We start from the raw sequence: 17,488 nt of genomic DNA, 5'->3' as shown, positions 1-17,488 counted from the left end.
CTCCACCTGGGGGCCGCCTGCCTGCCATGGCCATCCCATCGCAGCAGGCAGCACCGTGTCCGGCTGGGAGCTGCAGGCAGACGCTCAGCGGAGCTCCGGCGTTTCTCTGAGCTATGGCTAAAAATAGGACTCTGAGAAAGAAAATAAATGCTTCTCAACGGTTTGCTGGGACAAAGAGTAATTAGGCCTCAAAACTCAGAGCGGCTGTGAGATAAAGGTGTTGCTTTATATTTGTCCTCTGTTATTTTTACATCGAATTCTTCCCAAACGTGGTTCTTCTTTTCGGTTGGTTCGTTTTGGTTTGTTTTTTTTTTGTTTGGTTTGTTTGTTGTTTTTGTTAAATTCCCGTGCTTTGGAAATACTGGGCTCTTGATTATGGTCTTGCTCAATTTTGTGTGAGAGCAGAAAGGGAAAAGGAGGCTACCAGCAGGTCTTCCCATGCTCAGAAGGCTCAGACAGCCTAAGGGCCATCTCTTGTCTTCTGTTTGCTGTTCTCTCTTTTCTTTTCACATCTTTTTGTCTTGTTTTGTCAGCTTCTGCCAATGGATTATCCCTGGACTGTTTAGCAGGGGCTGCTGGAGCAGCTGCAATGGCTTTGTGAGGGAAGGGAAAGCTTCCTTTGCTCCACTAAAGCCGATTCTGTTCCCTCTGCACTCAGTTCAGAGATGGACCTAACCGAGCTGAGCCTGAGGCAGCACAGCTGTGCCGTGAGTAAGGTGTGAGTAAAGAAAACCAGAAGTACTCGTTCACACAATGCGTTCTGAAGCATTCCTGGTCTCCTGTGTTCAGCTGAGCACATCAGCACACCTTCCCCTCCTGTGAACCACAGTGGTATTTCTAAACTAACGTGGTCTATAAAGCTTGCTGGGAGGCCTTTGTGCATTGCGGAGCTGCAATTTTCCTCTTCTCCCATCTGTAACACTCTGGGAGGGACTGTTGCAGATGTGGTTTGGTGAGCAGGTCCGTGCAGTGGTTACACACTTCTGTATTGGACTGCCAGCACTGGCTGCTGCTCTCTTACAGCAGTGGGAAGGAGTCTTTTGTGCGGAATTAAAGATTCAGTGAATTGCTGTACTTTTGATGGAGGATATTGTCTTCCTCAGAGAAGCAGAGAAGGGTTTCTTTGTAAACGGGGTGACTTCTGTTGCATGGAACACGTTCTATAGAACACTTGGAAGTTTTTCTTTCAAATCATGAATACAGTATCTTTCATAGCATCTTTTTTTTTTTTTTTTTTTTTTTTTTTTTAATCAATTTCTTTCTAAAGATTTAGCAACTGTATTTAAGAGCTTTACTTTTCTAAACAGGAGAATGAACTATCAGCAAGGAGAACTGGTCTGGTTTCCCTTAGCTGAGGCACAGATTCATCAGACATTGGGAAATATCTCTTGGAAATGCCATAACTGAGAAGCATTTATTTGTCTGCTGATTCATTTTCTGGCAGAAAACCATTGAGCCACACTAGCCACTGTTCTGCAGCATTGGGTGTGCTTGTGGAAAATGAAAATATCTTTTGCAGTATGTCTTCTGGGATCCTGAAGCTTCGCCTCACGCTGCAGTGCTGTGTAGCCATGTTTTTGTCTTGCACACGAACAAAATTCCTGCAGTTGCATCTTTACTGCCATCACTGTCAGTAGTGTCATATATATTTTCAGTTTGTTCTTTTTAGTAAAGATAGAAGAACCTGTACATTGGTTCTTGGTTTCCACAAGAAGTTCTTTTTGTCCATGACAGCCTGTGTTGTCAGCTGGTGGGGATGACCACTTCTCTCTGTTGCTGGGTGAGATGCACGGCTGTTACATTTCCCCTCTCAGCTTGATAAAGTTTGTAGTGCGACTGTCCGTGTGGTTTTGACTCAAAGTGACTTCCTGTGAAGCTCTACCAGAGATCCAATTTTAAAAACAACTGTTTACTGAGAAAGCAGCATGTCAAAAGACAGCAAGAGGAGGGTGCTCGAGAGGCTGCAACAGAAGGACTCCTGCAGCTCCTGAGTTGGAGATGGGAACATTGGGCTGTGGTGCTGCAGAAGCCATCCAAACATAAATCTCTGTACTTTGAGGCCAGTGTTTAATTTAGGTCAGAGATGAATCCTGAAATGTTTTTTACATTTTTTTTGCACATAGAATAAGCTGAGACATTGTCCTTTGCAGTCCAAGATGTTTGTTCATTTTCAGCATATGTGGAAGTAAAGGAGAATAAAACATCTTGCAATTCTGTGAGGAGAATAGCAAGGAGAGGGGAACTATTGCTACTTAACTGCTATTGAAGAAATATGTAGTGATTTGAGGGTGATTATTTCTGTTGTCTGTTCCTTCACCAAGAGCATCTTTACTTTATCTGGCAGATGGCTGGGCAGTGAAGTAACGGCAATGCCTGTCACACGGAGGGAGGGAAAGGGATCACATCATCCTGATTTAAAGGGTGATGCAGTACTGGCTTGTGTTTTCAGAAAGCTGTTTAAATGTCATGGTACTTGTACCAGAATGTTTCCTAGGGACGTGTAATGCACTGCTGAGGTCTGGACTGGAGAAAGCTGCTCAAGACATGATTGATGTCCTCTTAAGGGTTAAGCCTGTAGCTCATACAGGTTAAAAAATACTTCAGACAAAAAAAAAAAAAAAAGCACCACAGAAAAAAGGCTTTGAAACCACCAACCTTCACCAGATTAGTTTAGTTCAAAGCATATTTGAGGTTCTTGTGGCCCCCAGGAGCTAGTTTGGGTTCATTCGTTTTGTTAAGTGCCCTGCTGGTGCTGCGAAATAAGCCTATAAATACAGGACCGTCAGACCTCAATCGTGTTGAATTTGACCACGTGTTGTGTTTTTTTAGGAGGAACATCTCTGCTTCTAACCCCACTCCCAGCAAAGGATAGATTTCAACAGCTTCAGTGATATGCTCCTCTGACAGAGCGTTAATCAAATCTTGGCTCGTGTCTGCCTTGTTTCTGACAGATTACCCACAGGCCTTGGCCTTTATGTAACTCATGATAATTATGTTTTTCTTAAATCTGACAGAGGTGCAAAGGCACTTTGTGAAATGTTATTTCTGCCCTAAAGAGTGACTTGGTGCTAGGGTGTTGCAGAGCTCCTGGTTCAACACAGCTCGCAGGTCAGGAGTCCTGGAGGAGCCAATATCCTTTGTCCCATGTGTCTCACCACAATAGCCTCTTGTTTTAGTACTGAAGATTGATGCTAAAATCAACTTCCCTGGGCACCTCTACCTTACAGCAGCTGCCCTTGTAAGAAATACACTTGTAACATGCAATGGAGAGACTCAGATGCTTCTTGGGAGAGGGAGAGGTGGGAGGTGTGACATCAAAACAACACGATGGTAATGAAAGTAACCTCCAGAGAGTTTCAGGTTTTTGTAGACATCTGTGACTCTTCCAAAGATGGGCTGTTAGTATAGTGGTGGTTTCAGCTGTAGATCAAAGGCGCAATAATCCTGTCCATGAATTTCCTGAGAATAACTTTCTTCATCTTGGTCTGGGAGGGAGGAATGGAGCATGTCTGTAGGAATGAGCCTCTGAGCAGGACACAGGAGGTTATCTGTGTGTAAGCAGGGTTACTGCTCTGTAACATGCTCTGTATTTTTTACTAATGAGATGGTATTTAGGAAGAGCAGAATCACAGTTAAATCACAGGCTTCTCATGCCATTAGCTGAACAAAACCTTTTTGTAAAGCCACCAGTCCTGAGTCACTTGGCCATGTCTCTGAGGTATGAAATACTCATGAAGTTGCATGAGAAGACTCTTACAAGTGTATAAGCCTATTGAAATCTATGCAACTCAGTATGAAATCCTGCTTTACATTACAGAGCACTCAGTTAAAAGCCAAGTACTCGAGTAAAATAGTAGAAAGGGAGAGCTGTGAGCCTGAATTTTTGTTATTTTTGGCTCCTCCTTTGCCATGGATCAGATCTGTGCGCGCTTGCACGCTTGTTTGCTTAGCCTGCCCAGAGAGAGGAGCTCCGGTTTTGGTGGAGCACAGCTTCCACACCCATAACCTCAATGGACAGAGTGGCGAAGAAATCTGTTTTCTAAAGAATACCATGTTGACTTGAACATCTTCCTACAGAAAACATGGGCTAAGCACACAAGGAGTTGAGGATAAGATGATGGTCTGATGTATTATTACATCCTATGACTTTAGTTTTGGATGGCTAAGTGGAATGTTACCCTTGCAGTTCAGCATCTGCATTCCAGATGGGTCACTGAGGGAGAGTTACGCACACAGGTTTGCTTGCGGCGTTGTGAGTTTTTAATAAGAGTAGTCTCCATCAGTACAAAACAAGACTGAGAGTAAATAATGGCTTTCTGTATTTTATCGGGCGCAAGCAGCTCATTTAGCATGTCTGCACTGAGGAGATGGGTGGCTCCATTGGGCAGCTTCTTGTTTTGCCTGTGCAAGCAAGAGAGGTGGTTCACCCAAAGCAGAACTCAGGATTTGCAGACATCAGGAGTGTCTGCCATCTCATTTATTCATAACAGGTATTAAGGCATCATGAACAATCAGAATACTGCTTCTGTAAATTAAGACCAAACCAAGCTATGCTTTCAGCAGCAGAGTATTGTGTGTTGCCTCCCTTTACAAGCAGGATGAAGCCCGGGAGCATATGCTTGCTGCAGTTTCTTGGTGTTGCCATGAGTGCTATACAAGAAGAACCATAGAAAAGAGGGAATCAGGGGTAATGCTCACTGCATTACTATGTATCCCTGAGTGCTGGAAGGTGATAACTGTTTGAGGGTTTGATGATCACTTCCATGGATTTTCTGTTTCTCAGATGTATTTAATAGGTGATGGTGAACATGGTATTGCAGGGCCACAGCAAGCATCCAGCACATTTCAGAGCTGCCAAGACTGAAATCCAGCTTTGCCAAGTGAAAGCATCAAGTAAAGGCTCAAGTAAAGCATCACAAGCTTGAGACATTATCTCAGTCGAAGTTTGCGTTTATCTTGGATTTGAGATGGAATTGTCCCATGAGGTGAAGTCTGAAGTTATTTTCTTAGCTCATTTCACTGCTATCCTGGAGGGCTAGAAGACTGTATGTTGTTGGTTTTTTTTTAATTTGCATATGTGTATATATATATATTGTTAGCAGCTTTCTTCTGAACTCTCTGAGTACTATTAAGTTACAGTGGGCAGAGTGTACAGCCTGCGCTGCACTCCGAGCTGGTGAGCGTGGGTACATCGCACTGAGCTTTGGATATTTCCTCCTGGCAGCCTTGCTCCAGGGCTCATGAAGAAGCACAAGGACAATGTCCCCATTCACAGCCCCGTCCAAAATGCCCTTTGTTCCCTGCTCTGTCTCAGCACTTCACACTTACTTGATTGAAGTGCTGGCATTCACCATGTATAATGCTTATTGTTTCTCTTAGGTTTTATTTTGTCTAGGGTTTGCTTTTAATAAAGGGAATAAACTGAGGCTTTTTGCAGTTCGTGTCCCTGGGGATACTAAGTATATATTCCAGAGGGCTTCAGTGCTGTAAGAAGATAAATCCCTCGGCTCTCCAAAGAGATGCGGATCATTGGTGGTGGTATTTCTTAGGGCCCCGTTTGCACACTGCTGAGTGTGAGTGGTTGTGCTGTGAGGAGGAGAGGTGCTGGCCAGGGGCTGAGGGGCAGCGATGGCAAGTCCTCCCCTCTGCCGCTCCTTGACTGTAAGTGGCTCAATGTGGTGAGCAGCTCCTGTAGGCCAGTGGAGATGGTCTTGTTTCCAGTGGGGCAGCTGGCAGGTGCCTCCTGTGGCTTAGTGCAATGACATTCATTTTGCCCTTAGAACACATGTCGTAACTTGGGCTAAATTTTTGGGATCAGGTGCATGCAGGGTTCTGCAAAACAGGAGATGCAGCATGAAGCATTAGGAAAGCTTATTTTGTATTCCAGGTCCTCAGCAAAGGGCAAACATCTGCATGTGCAGACCCTTGGACAAAAATCCTTCTACCTCCATCACTCCTCTGTTTCTCCTGGTTGTAATTTCGGTTGCGTGCAGGTTTCTGCTGGAGATGGTCATACATCATGCAGCCCTTCTGCTACCACATTTACACAGGCTGGAGCTGTGCTGTTGCCAGACCAACCAAGGGGGAAAGCTGGCTTTGCTTCATATAAACAGCTCTGACTGAGAGAGCCATACTAAATTTGGAAAAGAATTAGGGGAACTCATTTTTGAACTGCCCTGGAGTATTCTATCTCGAGTTGCCCCATGTGAAATGATATTCATGGGAAGTTTCTATTACTCATTGCTGTTCCCATCATGTTTATTTTCCGATAGAGTATTTTTATCTTCTGCAAACCAAAATCTTTAAGAGATCCATCAGCAAACAATGCTCCAAAGCTCTGCTGCTCCCCCCGCCCAGAGCTCCTGCTGCCCCCAGTGCTGCAGCCTCGGGTCCTCCTGCAGTTCATATGGCATCCACAGCCCTGTCAAAAAACCTTTCCTCCTCACTGCAAAATTAGTGCCAAGGCTGAAACAAACAGCATGAAACATTTGCTCTTTGATTTGTTACTTTGATTGATGGTATTCTGCATGGAAGAGTTGCATTAAGGCCACAAATTTTACTATATGTATCGTGAATGGCACAGTTCCCTTTTGGGTTGTGATATTTGAAGCTGATCTAAGAAATGTTTATACTGAAGAATCGCCCTTCTGAGCCAGTTTAGCCTAACTGAAGGATTTTGCCAAAACTACAGGTATTTCCTTTGATTGTTGGCTGTTATTCTAGCACCAGAACTTTTTCCTTGTCCCATTTCCTCTGCAGGTTTTTACTGCAGGATGCAGGCAGCAGCTGCTTGCAGAGGCAAATGAGGTCCAGCATCCCCAGCCCACAGTGGCAGACTGCTACAAGACAGGGGAATGAAATCCCTGTGGTGGAAAGCAGGGACAGCCCTGCCAGAGGCCTGAGCAGAAAACTCCACTGGGGCTGGGGCCAGCAGCACCCTTCTGCAAGCTGTGTCTGTCCACTTCCAGAAGAAAAAGCTTTGACTCATTTGGAGAAGCTGGTGCCTCTGCCTGGAGCAATTTAGTCTGCAGGCAGGGATTCTGCTTTGGCAACACCAGGGTCCTGCTATTATCCTGTAATCAGTAGAAATCTGATCTCTTGAAACTGGAGGATTGGAGTCCATGCTGGTGACTTGGTCTGTCCCACAGGTCAGTCTGTGGGGTGGAACAGGGTCAGGGTGTGGCTTCAGGTTGATGTGAAGGCAGCAGACCTGCAGATGCTGGAGGGTGAGGCTCCAGCCCATCTCTGAGCTGCTGTGCTGGTGTACCTGGAACACCTGTGCTGTCAGTATTGTCACCAAGCTGAGAGATGCAGCTGTCTGACTTGCCAGGAGACTTTTATTTTTGTGTGAACAACGACATTTCTGCTCCTCCAGAAATCTCGGTCATAGTCCAGGTTCTGGTTTTTGTGTTGCTGCTGCTCTTCAGTTTGCATACGAACACATGGCTTTAACTTCTTGCTTTGCTTCCCTGTTTGCAAAGCATTATTATTTCTTTGCTAGGGTTAATGTGTTAATTACTTGTAAATTGCTGTAAGATTCCCAGAAATGAGATCCTCAGATGTGTTTATTGCTGTTATTGCTACTGATGAGATCTCGATCATAGCAAGACAATACAAGATGAGCATTCCATACAGTGGGGCTAAATGTCTGTTTACAGTAAAACAAAGAAGGGACTTCTGTACCCAAGCCTAGAAAACATCATTTGCAAGAGTTTTGAGTCAGCTTTATAATCTGATTATGTGATAAAATTGGCTAGCGCGTCTAAACGCTATCCAGTATGTAAACACTACGCACTACCACTTGTGATTATGTTTCTCTGAGAAGCTTATCAGCTTGCAAGCGTTCACTGCTCCATGGCAGTATGTCTGTGGGAGAGGCAAAGATGCCTGTTTTTAAAGTAATGTACTTGGGATGTGTTTTGCCCATTTCAGTCACTTCTGGAATGAGCAAAATCTGTACTTGTGGTATCTCAGCAGCTGAATGCATCCATGAGGGTTCCCTGACCTGCTAGGCAGCAGGTGGCCGTAGGTGCAGTTGGGCAATATTTTGAGTTGGTGGTAAAAACTGCTTTGGTTCTGCGTTACAGCTTCTGAGTTAGTGCATATTAAATATAATTCATCTTTATTTCTCCTTCAGGAAAAACAGAGGCTATCATCAAAAACTTCAGCCCACACTACAAACGCCAGTATGCCGTGGCTTTCTGCAAGCACGTGCAGGATGAGCTGGAGCAGCACCGCAATTCCCAGTCCCAGTTCCTGAAAACCAGGGTAGGAGGACACGTAAGCCACCTGCTTAACCTGCCACCTGATCAAATCACCCAGCCTGAAGCTGTATATAGCTTTGCTCTCCTTTGTGAAATAATTCATGTGAAAACTATTTAAATAAGCCATTTAGTAGTTGTAATATATGAAAAACATGAACTGGAACTATATCAGCTACCAGCTGGACTTGGTTTTCTTGTTTTTTTCCAGAGTTGAATCCCCTTAAGTAAAGTTGATGGGCAATACAGATACTCAGAGCTTCTAAAAATCAAGCCTGAAATACTTACAAAGTTTCTTAGACATTTCCATGTATAAAGCCACAGAGTTTTAATGCTTTAATATAATGAAAATTATTTGGGGAGGAACTTTTTATAAGGGCATGTCTATTACAGGATGAGGAGAAATGGCTTTAACTGGAAGAAGGTACATTTAGACTAGATGTTAGGAAGAAATTCTTTACTGTGTGGATGGTGAGACCCTGGAACAGGTTGCCCAGTGAGGTTGTGGAAGCCCTCTCCCTGGAGGCATTCAGGGCCAGGCTGGATGGGGCTGTGAGCAACCTGGTGGGAAGTGTCACTATAGGCAGGGGCTTGAACTAGAAGATCCCAAAGGTCTCTTGCAACCCAAGCCTTTCTGTGATTCTATGATGATTCCATGCAAATACAAGTCTAATTTTTTGACTGTGTTAAAAATAATGGATTTCTGATGCTCTTGAAATGCAGAGAAAAGCAGTGAGGTTGGGTGCAGAAGGTGGCATAATAGGAAAGCAGCATCTTTCAAAGAAATGCATGCTAGTTATAAGATCACATGTGCAAAAGTGTTACAAAGAAGTGTGAAATAATCCACTGTTTCATAATAAATAATGCTATAAATAATGCTGCACCAACAAAATATTTTTTGTACATAGTGGAAAGTAAGAGATAATGAACTATAAGCTATCTTATATTCAGCACATCAACTGAAAGATCACAGAATCACGGAACCATAGGGGTTGGAAGGGACTTCTGGAGATTATCAAGTTCAACCCCTCTGATAAAGGAGGCTCCTTACAGTAGGTTGCACAGGAAAGCATCCAGATGGGTTTTGAATATCTCCTGGGAACGAAACTCCACCAACTCTTTGGGCAGCCTGTTCCAGTCACCTTCATGGTAAAGAAGTTCTTTCTCATGTTCTTATGGAACTTCCTGTGTTCCAGGTTGTGCCCATTTCCCCTTCTGAATTTCTCTGCCTCTGAAATCTGGAAGTGGTGTTAAAAGGCAGAGCTTCTCTGCTTCCTCTTCACTGCGAGATGCAAGAATTTGGTTACTTCTGTAAGATCTGTGTGATTCAAACAGATGTGTATTGCTTCCAGTTGTGTTTGAAGGCTCAAAAACCCTCATAGCAATCTTACAGAAATGTAGAAATAAAATTTCAAAATGACCCAGAATCCTTTCAAATCTAGAAAATTTTCTTTGTAGCCCAAGTCAGAAGCTGGGACTGTCTTATATGAAACAGAGTTGTTGCATTTTGCTGAGGATGTGAAGAAGTGGAAGGACAGATATGTTGTTATAAAAAATGACTACACTGTGGATTGCTTTGAGACCAAAGAGGTAAATGTTTCTTCCTGTTATGTTCTTCAACGCACCCCAAGAGACTGAGATCTGAGGAATTTGTTGCTGTAAGTGCCTTTCTTCTAGCAATAGATGAAATGTCCCAGAAAGGCTGCTCCAGCCTTGCAGCCTTGGCTGGAAACTTCACAGGGATGCCTGGGGGTCTGCTGAAGTACCTTTTATTGGCCACAGACATTTGCAAAACATAGCAAATCACTTAGACAGCACTTTGAACCTTTGCATATCACAGAAGGCTTCTTTTTTGTATGTGATTATAATACATCACCAGGTTTCTACTGTTGAGTTTTAAATAGAAATTTTTATGTTGCTTCAGTCAGGCTACAGTGAAGACTTCTGTTTGGCAGCTGCTGTGGTCAAACGAGTCCTGGCTGACAAATCAAACAAGTGTAGCTTAGTAGAAAATCCAATCCTTTCCTCTTCCCTTCTGTCCCTGACTCTTCACTGGGGTTGATGAGCTTTGAAAGATCTTTTCTAAATACGTTTTTTACTTAAAAATGTTTTAGATTTGACATGTCCAGTGAGTATATCTCAAATTCAGCCTGACGAAAAACTTTTCATTTGAGAAATGCGTGCATTAGCTTTGTAAATGAGTAGTTTATGCTTTCTCTGTCCTTAAATCTCGATTTTTGACTCCCTCTATCATAATTTTCCAGGCCTACCAGAAAGGACTCAGCCCTAAACATCATATTGTTCCTGCAGGAGGCAAAGTACTGACTTTAGAAGAAGATTACAATTTGCTGTCTGATAAACATTTTCCAGATCCTGTTGGTAAGCCTTTGTGAAAGTTAAACTGCCAACCTCAGGCTCTTTTCCTTACAGAAGCTACATCTGGGCAGACTTCGAGGTTAGGCTTTAAAGTAAGCTCACAGAAGACGCAAACAGCATGTTTTCTAAGTCAAAACTTAATCCCAGAGTAGACATACACAAAAGATGTCATGAACTGAAATGTTCAGAGAAATTCTGGCTCTTTATTTTTCCAGTATCCCTACACAAACCCTTTGGAATCTGTGCAGAAGTGAAGCAGGAACTACACCACTATTGTTCCCAGCTTTGTTAATATTTCTGGTTTATTTGTTTCCATTTTTGGGTACCAGCTGCCTGAGTTGATGCATCCCACAGAGACGACAGGAAGGTTGCTGTTGCTGGATTTGTTGTTACTGCAGCAGGAGTTGCAGGATTTCTCCCTGTCCCCTCCCCAGTCCCTGAAGACGGAGAAAGTTCAGGGGCTTAATCTCTACATGGTGTAGAGTCAAGTTTGAAAAAGGATGAGAGCAATGAGAAGATATCTTTTTTGTGGGGGGCTTTTTTGTGTGTTTTTTGAAGTCCTGTCTCATATTACTTAAAAGTTACGACTGCTGGGAAGCGTCCCTCATTTCCCTTTTCCCAAGACAGTACTGATGGAGTAGGATGGTCAGAGGCTGGCATGGGGCAGCAGAGCTTGGAGGTGTCCTCTGTCACCTCAGCTCCAGAGTTGAGGATGAGCAATGTGGAGCATCCTAGGGCCACTTCAGGCTTCCCATGGCTCACCCTCTGCAAAGATTGGCTCAGTTACTCTTTTTCAGCCTTTCTGCCCTTTTGTGCAGAACACTCACCAAGATGAAACTCTTTTGTGTCTGGATGCACAGCACTGAGAAAAGATTGATGTTGTACAGTATCCCCTGTATGCAATGATTCGGCTCAGGCTGCAGCTACAGATCATCATCATAGAATCCTCAGTGTCAGAAGGGACCTTTAAAGGTCCATACTTTGTGATTTCTTTGCTTCATCACTTGCTTGAAGTGACAGTTTGTAAGGCTGTGATGCAGTTCTGTGTGAAAATCTTGGGCAAAGGGAAATCATTGCTGTTCCTTCATGATTTAATGCAGTTTGTTTCTGCATGGAAGACCATATGCCCCTTTGTGGTCTCTATGTGGAAGAGACTAGAGTTGTCTGGTAATTTACTCATTTGCCATGGAAATGAGTTACAATCCAATAGAATATTTCTATTATATTGCCAAAAGTATGTGATTTACGTCTGCCTTGAATACAAAACAAGAGGCCATAGAAGAGAAAAAGATCCAACCCTCCCAAAATTCAGCAAATTTTAAGTTGGGATGTGTTCTGTGTAGGGCTGAGTGAGAAGGAGACTGCTCAAGCCTTCGTTCAGCTGCCAAGGGAGTTCCCAGTGTATCTCTGGCAGCCGTTTGCCCGACACAGCTACTACTGCTTCCAGGAGCCAGAAGCCCAGAGGCAGTTCAGTGCAGTGCTGAGTGACTGCGTGAGACACTCCAACTACGGTGAGTGCAAAAAGGAATTCTTCCTGCACCTTATCTACCCTGGGAGAGATTTAAATAGCTGTTACAGTAAAAAAAAAAAACAAAAAACTGTGAAAATGTATGAAAGATGTTCAGTTTTCAGTGCCTTGAGAAATGAATTAACATACACTTTTTCTAGCTTTGCCAGGAGCTGAGTTAGGTTGGGTTTGAGCTGCACTGCAGGAAACTCAAATAGAAGACATGGGAATTGCTTTGAAAGTGACATTCCCCTTGCTGTCAGTTCATGCAAAACCAGTATCTTGGTGCAAAATCACAGGAGATGCTTAGTAAACATGGTATGTTAAATTCTCACCTGTGTTTGCAAGCTTGACAAGTGTGGCACAGGTCTCCTGGACTGCGTCTGTAAAATGATGAGAGAATGTGGACTCTCAGTGCATTTTGTGATGTCTTTTACATACACCATCGCTGATGAAACACTTTCTGGTTCTGTTGGGTGCTGAGATGACAGTTCAGGCCTTCAGCCATGGCAGAGCCTTGTAAGAGAGACATGAGTTGTGTGTAAGGCATGGTGTACGTTGCTTTGCACAAAAAATTGTTTTAAATCTCACTTTCTGGGTACATTGGGATAGAAGTTTTCTAGGCATTGTCTGAAGCAAAACAACTTGTGACTTGCTGGGATTATAAAAGTAACATTGTTCCTGTTGAACTGGAAAAGCATTTGTGAGCTGGAACCTTCAAAAAAAGAAATACTTTTCTGTTTTTCAGATGATTGGTTTAATGTGATTTTCCTTGTTTTTCTTCGAGCTGACCTATTGGTGTCCAGGTTCCTACATGCCTGTAGTATTGGTTTCGAGTCCCATCTGCTCTGCTGCCTTTGGTTGCAGATAAAAACACAGGAATGTCTCCAACAATTTCATCTACTTAGGCCTGAAAGCCCATGCTTGTAGATAATTGAATTGAGAGTACAATGTGTGACGGGTCTGTTTTGCTTACAGCAGTTGCTCCCTGTGTTGTTTTTAGCCATGACTTTAGTTTCCTGGTCATCAGCTTCACCCTATTTCCCTCAGCAGACAGTTGTCTCATGCTGTCCTCCCTGGATTCTTAATTTCTTCTCTTAATTTCTTCTCGTCTCCGCTGCCAACGATATCTCCAGTCCCCTTTAAGACTGCATTCCCATGATGAAAACACACATTACTGTACTTTGAGGCAGTCCCCTAGGATGCTGAGTACTTTGCATGGTGCTCTGTGGTGGGTGATGGGTGATGGCAGGCACTGCCTCTGCAGGACATGCAGGACTCCCAGTCCCTGCACTCAGCAGGTGGTGTATGCTTCCCCGGCATGCTCTGGGCCCCCTTTGCTGTGCTCATGCTGAAGCTGGAGAGCCACAGCAAGCCTTTCCAGCACTGCCAGCCTTGTACAAACCAGGCAGAGCAACTCCAATGCAAATCTGTGTAGGTGTGGGGAAACTGAGGGCTAAAACGATGCGGTAACGATACCGAACATGGCGACTATACAGACTATTTCAGGAGTAGATTAGCATAGGCTAGAGGCATCAGTCTAGAAGGAGCACACCTTCATCTGGCACTTCCAAATAGTTCAAGTCTGTAGTCTCAGTAAATACTCCCTGCATAGCTGGCAGAGGAGCCTGCATTCCCCTGATGTGCCAAAGGCAAAGCCTGCCTCTGTGATTTATGGTTCTGATTAGCCTGATTTCACATGTGGTCATACAGAAAGTGCTCTGGACTTTGGGAAGCCACCCCTTTTTTCCTCACCAGGGTTTGGTAAGTAGATGGGGATATAATCAAGTTTTCCTGGCACTGTCAGTCTTCCATGACTTGAAGCCTGTTCGTGAGATTTGGGTTTTTCATTTCCTTCTTCTGGAGCAAGTGTAACAGGCTTGACAAAGCTTTTGGCAGCCTTATTTTTTTTATTTATTTTTTTTTTCCCTTAAAGTTCAGCACATTACTCCAGGGGACAATTCGGAATTGGCAAGAGCTGTGATTCGATGACCTAACAGGTCTTTTCCATCTCCAGTGCCTGCAAGTCTGTGTTTTGTTATATTTCATATGGCTCAGCTGATGCTCATTTATGCATCTGTTCCAGGATTTGTCCCTCTCAGCTTTTTCTATGGTCAAGTTGTTACCCAACCAAAGTGACACTGGAGTACCTTTAACAACACACATCCTTCCTATCACACTATTTCTTCTCAACAGATTGGGAGATAAAGACAGTTTGGATTAAGACCTGTTGTTTCACTGGTAAACTTGAACAGGTTTTTCTGGCTAAGGAGATGGGACCCAGTATTGTCTTGATTTCTTGGACTCGTACCATCTGCTAGAAACCTAAGTGCTGTCAATGGAAAAATGATCACTGACCTCAGTAACCCTAACTCTGTGCTTGAAGCAAATGATCCTCCCAGTTTGACTGTGGAATAGAACGTAGTGGGACGAGGAGCAGCGGCCAAGGCAGCATTCTCCACTTCTCTTCCCTGCCAGGGCAGATTTGGCAAGGGTAGGTGAAAGGCAGATGTAATGTCTGATCAGAAGGTGCCTTTCTGTCTTTTCTGTAAAATAGCACTAGGAGTTCTGGAAAGGAATGTATCACACTGGGTTTCAGCCAAAAATTCAGAGAAGTTTTTAGTTAGAATCTTTCTCCCAGGAAGCAGAATTAAATGCTGCTTCTTTCTGAACACAAACCTCAAGTGAATCAGCGTGTGGTTTTGTCATGGGAGCTGCCCTGGGATTCAGCCATTGGCTCTTTTCTGAGTCTCTCTTTTTAAACAACTGGTCCATCCTGTGTTTCTGGGTTTTCTGGTCAGAGCTCATGGTCAGAAGAATAATTACAAAAGTGGTTGGATTTAGTGATTGCTACTTGCAGGTATGAGTCAGATGCATGTGCTGTGGGTTTTTCCTTCCCCTTCAAATTTCCTGTTGTGTTCAGCTTTCTTTTATCCTAATTGATAATGAGTTCAACGAGACAATGTTTTCATTCATTGTTGATGGAATGAGGAGACGTTTTGCACCATTCTTGAGTACAACTCAGGTGAAATAAATTAAACAAGCCTTAAAATGTACCTAACCCAACCAGGACTGGTGCTGAAATTATTCTAGGTGAACAGGATGTGTACACAGAGATTCCATTCGTTAGCCTGATTCTGAAAGTTGATGGATAGACTAATCTGAGCACAGAAATCATCCAAGTTCTGTGATTCATCTGGGCAGCTCCCGTTCTGCTCTTCTGCAAAGAGCTTTCATGATGCCTTAGGCTTTGCAGAGGAGGTCAAATGCTTTGGGGACCTGAAGTTATGAGGCTGTGTGATTCAGGGCTCCATGCTGAAAGCAGCAATGCCCAGGGAGCAACAGCAGGATCCTGATGGGCTGAGGGGCATAGAGGAACTCAGAGGACAAGGCCCAGCTCACGGTCCCAGTGCCAGAGTGCCCAGAAGCCTACCCAGGCTGCCATTGCCTGAATGAGGACAGGACTTGCTGTGGGATGCAGGGGAAAAGCTCTTGGGGATTGTGTAAAGTATGTCTCAGGGTGTCCTCCAGGAGGCTGGGAACGTGTGAGATTTGTTATGGGATATTTAGGGGAAAAAAGCAAAGGTGGGAAAAGGAAAAGGTTGTAGTGGATTGAAGAAGAACAAGCATCGGGTAGGTGAGGAAGAAAGAGATGGAAGTGACAGTGAGGTGCAGACAGGAGGGTGGTGAGCCCAGCCAAACCCCACACTTGATATCTCCTCGGTCTGCCTGCCTTTTTACCGACCTCCACTTGTAACACTTTTCCGGGGTAAGGCTGCTCTCTGTTGGGTGTGTGCTGGGGTCCCGAGTGCCAGCAGGTAGGAAAGGAGCCCTGGCATCATGGGCACCCTGCAGGTTTGGAGTGCCAGCTCCTAGCTGGACGTGTGTGACAGGTCCCTGTGCCAGCTGTGGGAGAAGGGACTGCAGAGCACAGGGACTGCCTGTGCAGGGCCAGGGCTGGTGAGCCCTGAGTGCTCTCCTGATGGAATTCCATCTGGTGTAAATGTCCATTAGCTTCACTCACCAGCAAAACTGAGTTCAGGGTATCTGCCAAGCACGAGGGGAGGCATAGGAGCCTGTGACCATAGAGACCATAGGGCTGGGACTGGAACTGAATGATCTGAGGTCTGAGGTCTGAGCCAGATGGTGAGGAGATGTGGGGGCCTGGAGCTCGTGCTGGGGGTCCAGAGGCCTGGGCCGGTTGTGAGAGCTGCAGTAATTGGGGTGCCAGACCTGGCAAACTTCACATAAGCTGTACCTGCCATCAGTACACTTTTCTGGCTGAGCTTAAGTCAAATGAATATTAAAACTTGTCTGCATCGTTTTTGTGTATGACCCTTCTCTTAAATTTTTTCTTCTAGGAACAATAAAGGCTAATAGGATATTTGCACAATTGGTGCATCCTGCTCATTCTCTCAGAATTACTTTACAAAAGCTCCATCAAAAGCTTCTTTCCCTCCAAACTTCCCAGTCTTTACCAATACCTTTGTAATTGAAAGCATCAGTGAGCTGCATTAAAGGACACTGTGTGCAGCTCTGAAATGCCGTGATTTCTTTCTCACTGAGTTTATTACCTAAGGCAGAGGATATGAAACATTGTAAAATGCATATTTGCTGATTTCAAAGCTTTTTGGTGGTTGGAAATGAAAGGGTGAGTTAAATTAGTTAAATGACTTGAATATGCATATAGAAAGATAATGTTCAGGGGAGGTCTCTAAATATAGAGTGTGGATCAGCCAAATAAATGCTCATTGCTGAAGAGGCTTCTTCTATGCCAGCAAATGCAGAGTCAATAGTAAAACGTGGCATAGAGTAGTAATATTTGGTGATGTCTCTTGATAGAGATAATTCCACATACAGAGAAGACACAGATCTCTGGCACAGTGCTACACGATTAAGCTTTCAGCGTTTGTTAGTCAGTTTCTTGTGTTGTAAAACACTTGCGGTAGGTTCCCAGGGTAGTCATAATGCCTTCAATGTTTCTGCAAAATTGAAAACTAAAAGTTTAAATTGGCGAATGTGCCAAGTCAAGAAATAACTGTCAGAAGAAGATGCATGTGACTATACTATATATTCTAATATCATTTTCATATCAACTTCCTGATAGAAGGGACAACATGAAGTGCATTTTTCTGCCCATAGAACCTTTTTTTGACTTTCCATCCCCAAGTTTTGCCTTAATTTATTCTTGGGTTGACCAGGAGGAGCTGCTAACCTTTCACTGTTACTTTTAGAGCCCAAAGGAACAGCATGAAGCTGCGATGCACGAATCAGGTTGGATGGAAGGAATAGGTTCTGCCCTAGGGGGCAGATGGGCATGGAACAGCCTCCCCAGGGCAGTGAG

The 17,488-nt window shown here is 44.0% G+C and overlaps 1 protein-coding gene across 1 annotated transcript in view; it reads left to right on the top strand.

Moving 5' to 3' along the window:
- The window catches only part of NIBAN1 (niban apoptosis regulator 1), a gene marked incomplete at both ends in the record, with an annotated part of 57,897 nt that overhangs the window by 15,479 nt on the left and 24,930 nt on the right, over nucleotides 1–17,488 (top strand). The window contains 4 exons of the mRNA XM_079535320.1: nucleotides 8,138–8,268; nucleotides 9,720–9,851; nucleotides 10,526–10,640; nucleotides 11,981–12,148. Of these exons, the coding sequence (XP_079391446.1) occupies nucleotides 8,138–8,268; nucleotides 9,720–9,851; nucleotides 10,526–10,640; nucleotides 11,981–12,148 (546 nt within the window). The remainder of the gene's footprint in view (nucleotides 1–8,137; nucleotides 8,269–9,719; nucleotides 9,852–10,525; nucleotides 10,641–11,980; nucleotides 12,149–17,488) is intronic.

Source organism: Tetrao urogallus (genome assembly GCF_951394365.1).
Source record: "Tetrao urogallus genome assembly, chromosome: 5".
Classification (NCBI taxonomy): domain Eukaryota; kingdom Metazoa; phylum Chordata; class Aves; order Galliformes; family Phasianidae; genus Tetrao; species Tetrao urogallus.
The sequence above is the reverse complement of the archived record's forward strand: the minus strand, read 5'-3'. Positions and strand labels throughout refer to the sequence as shown.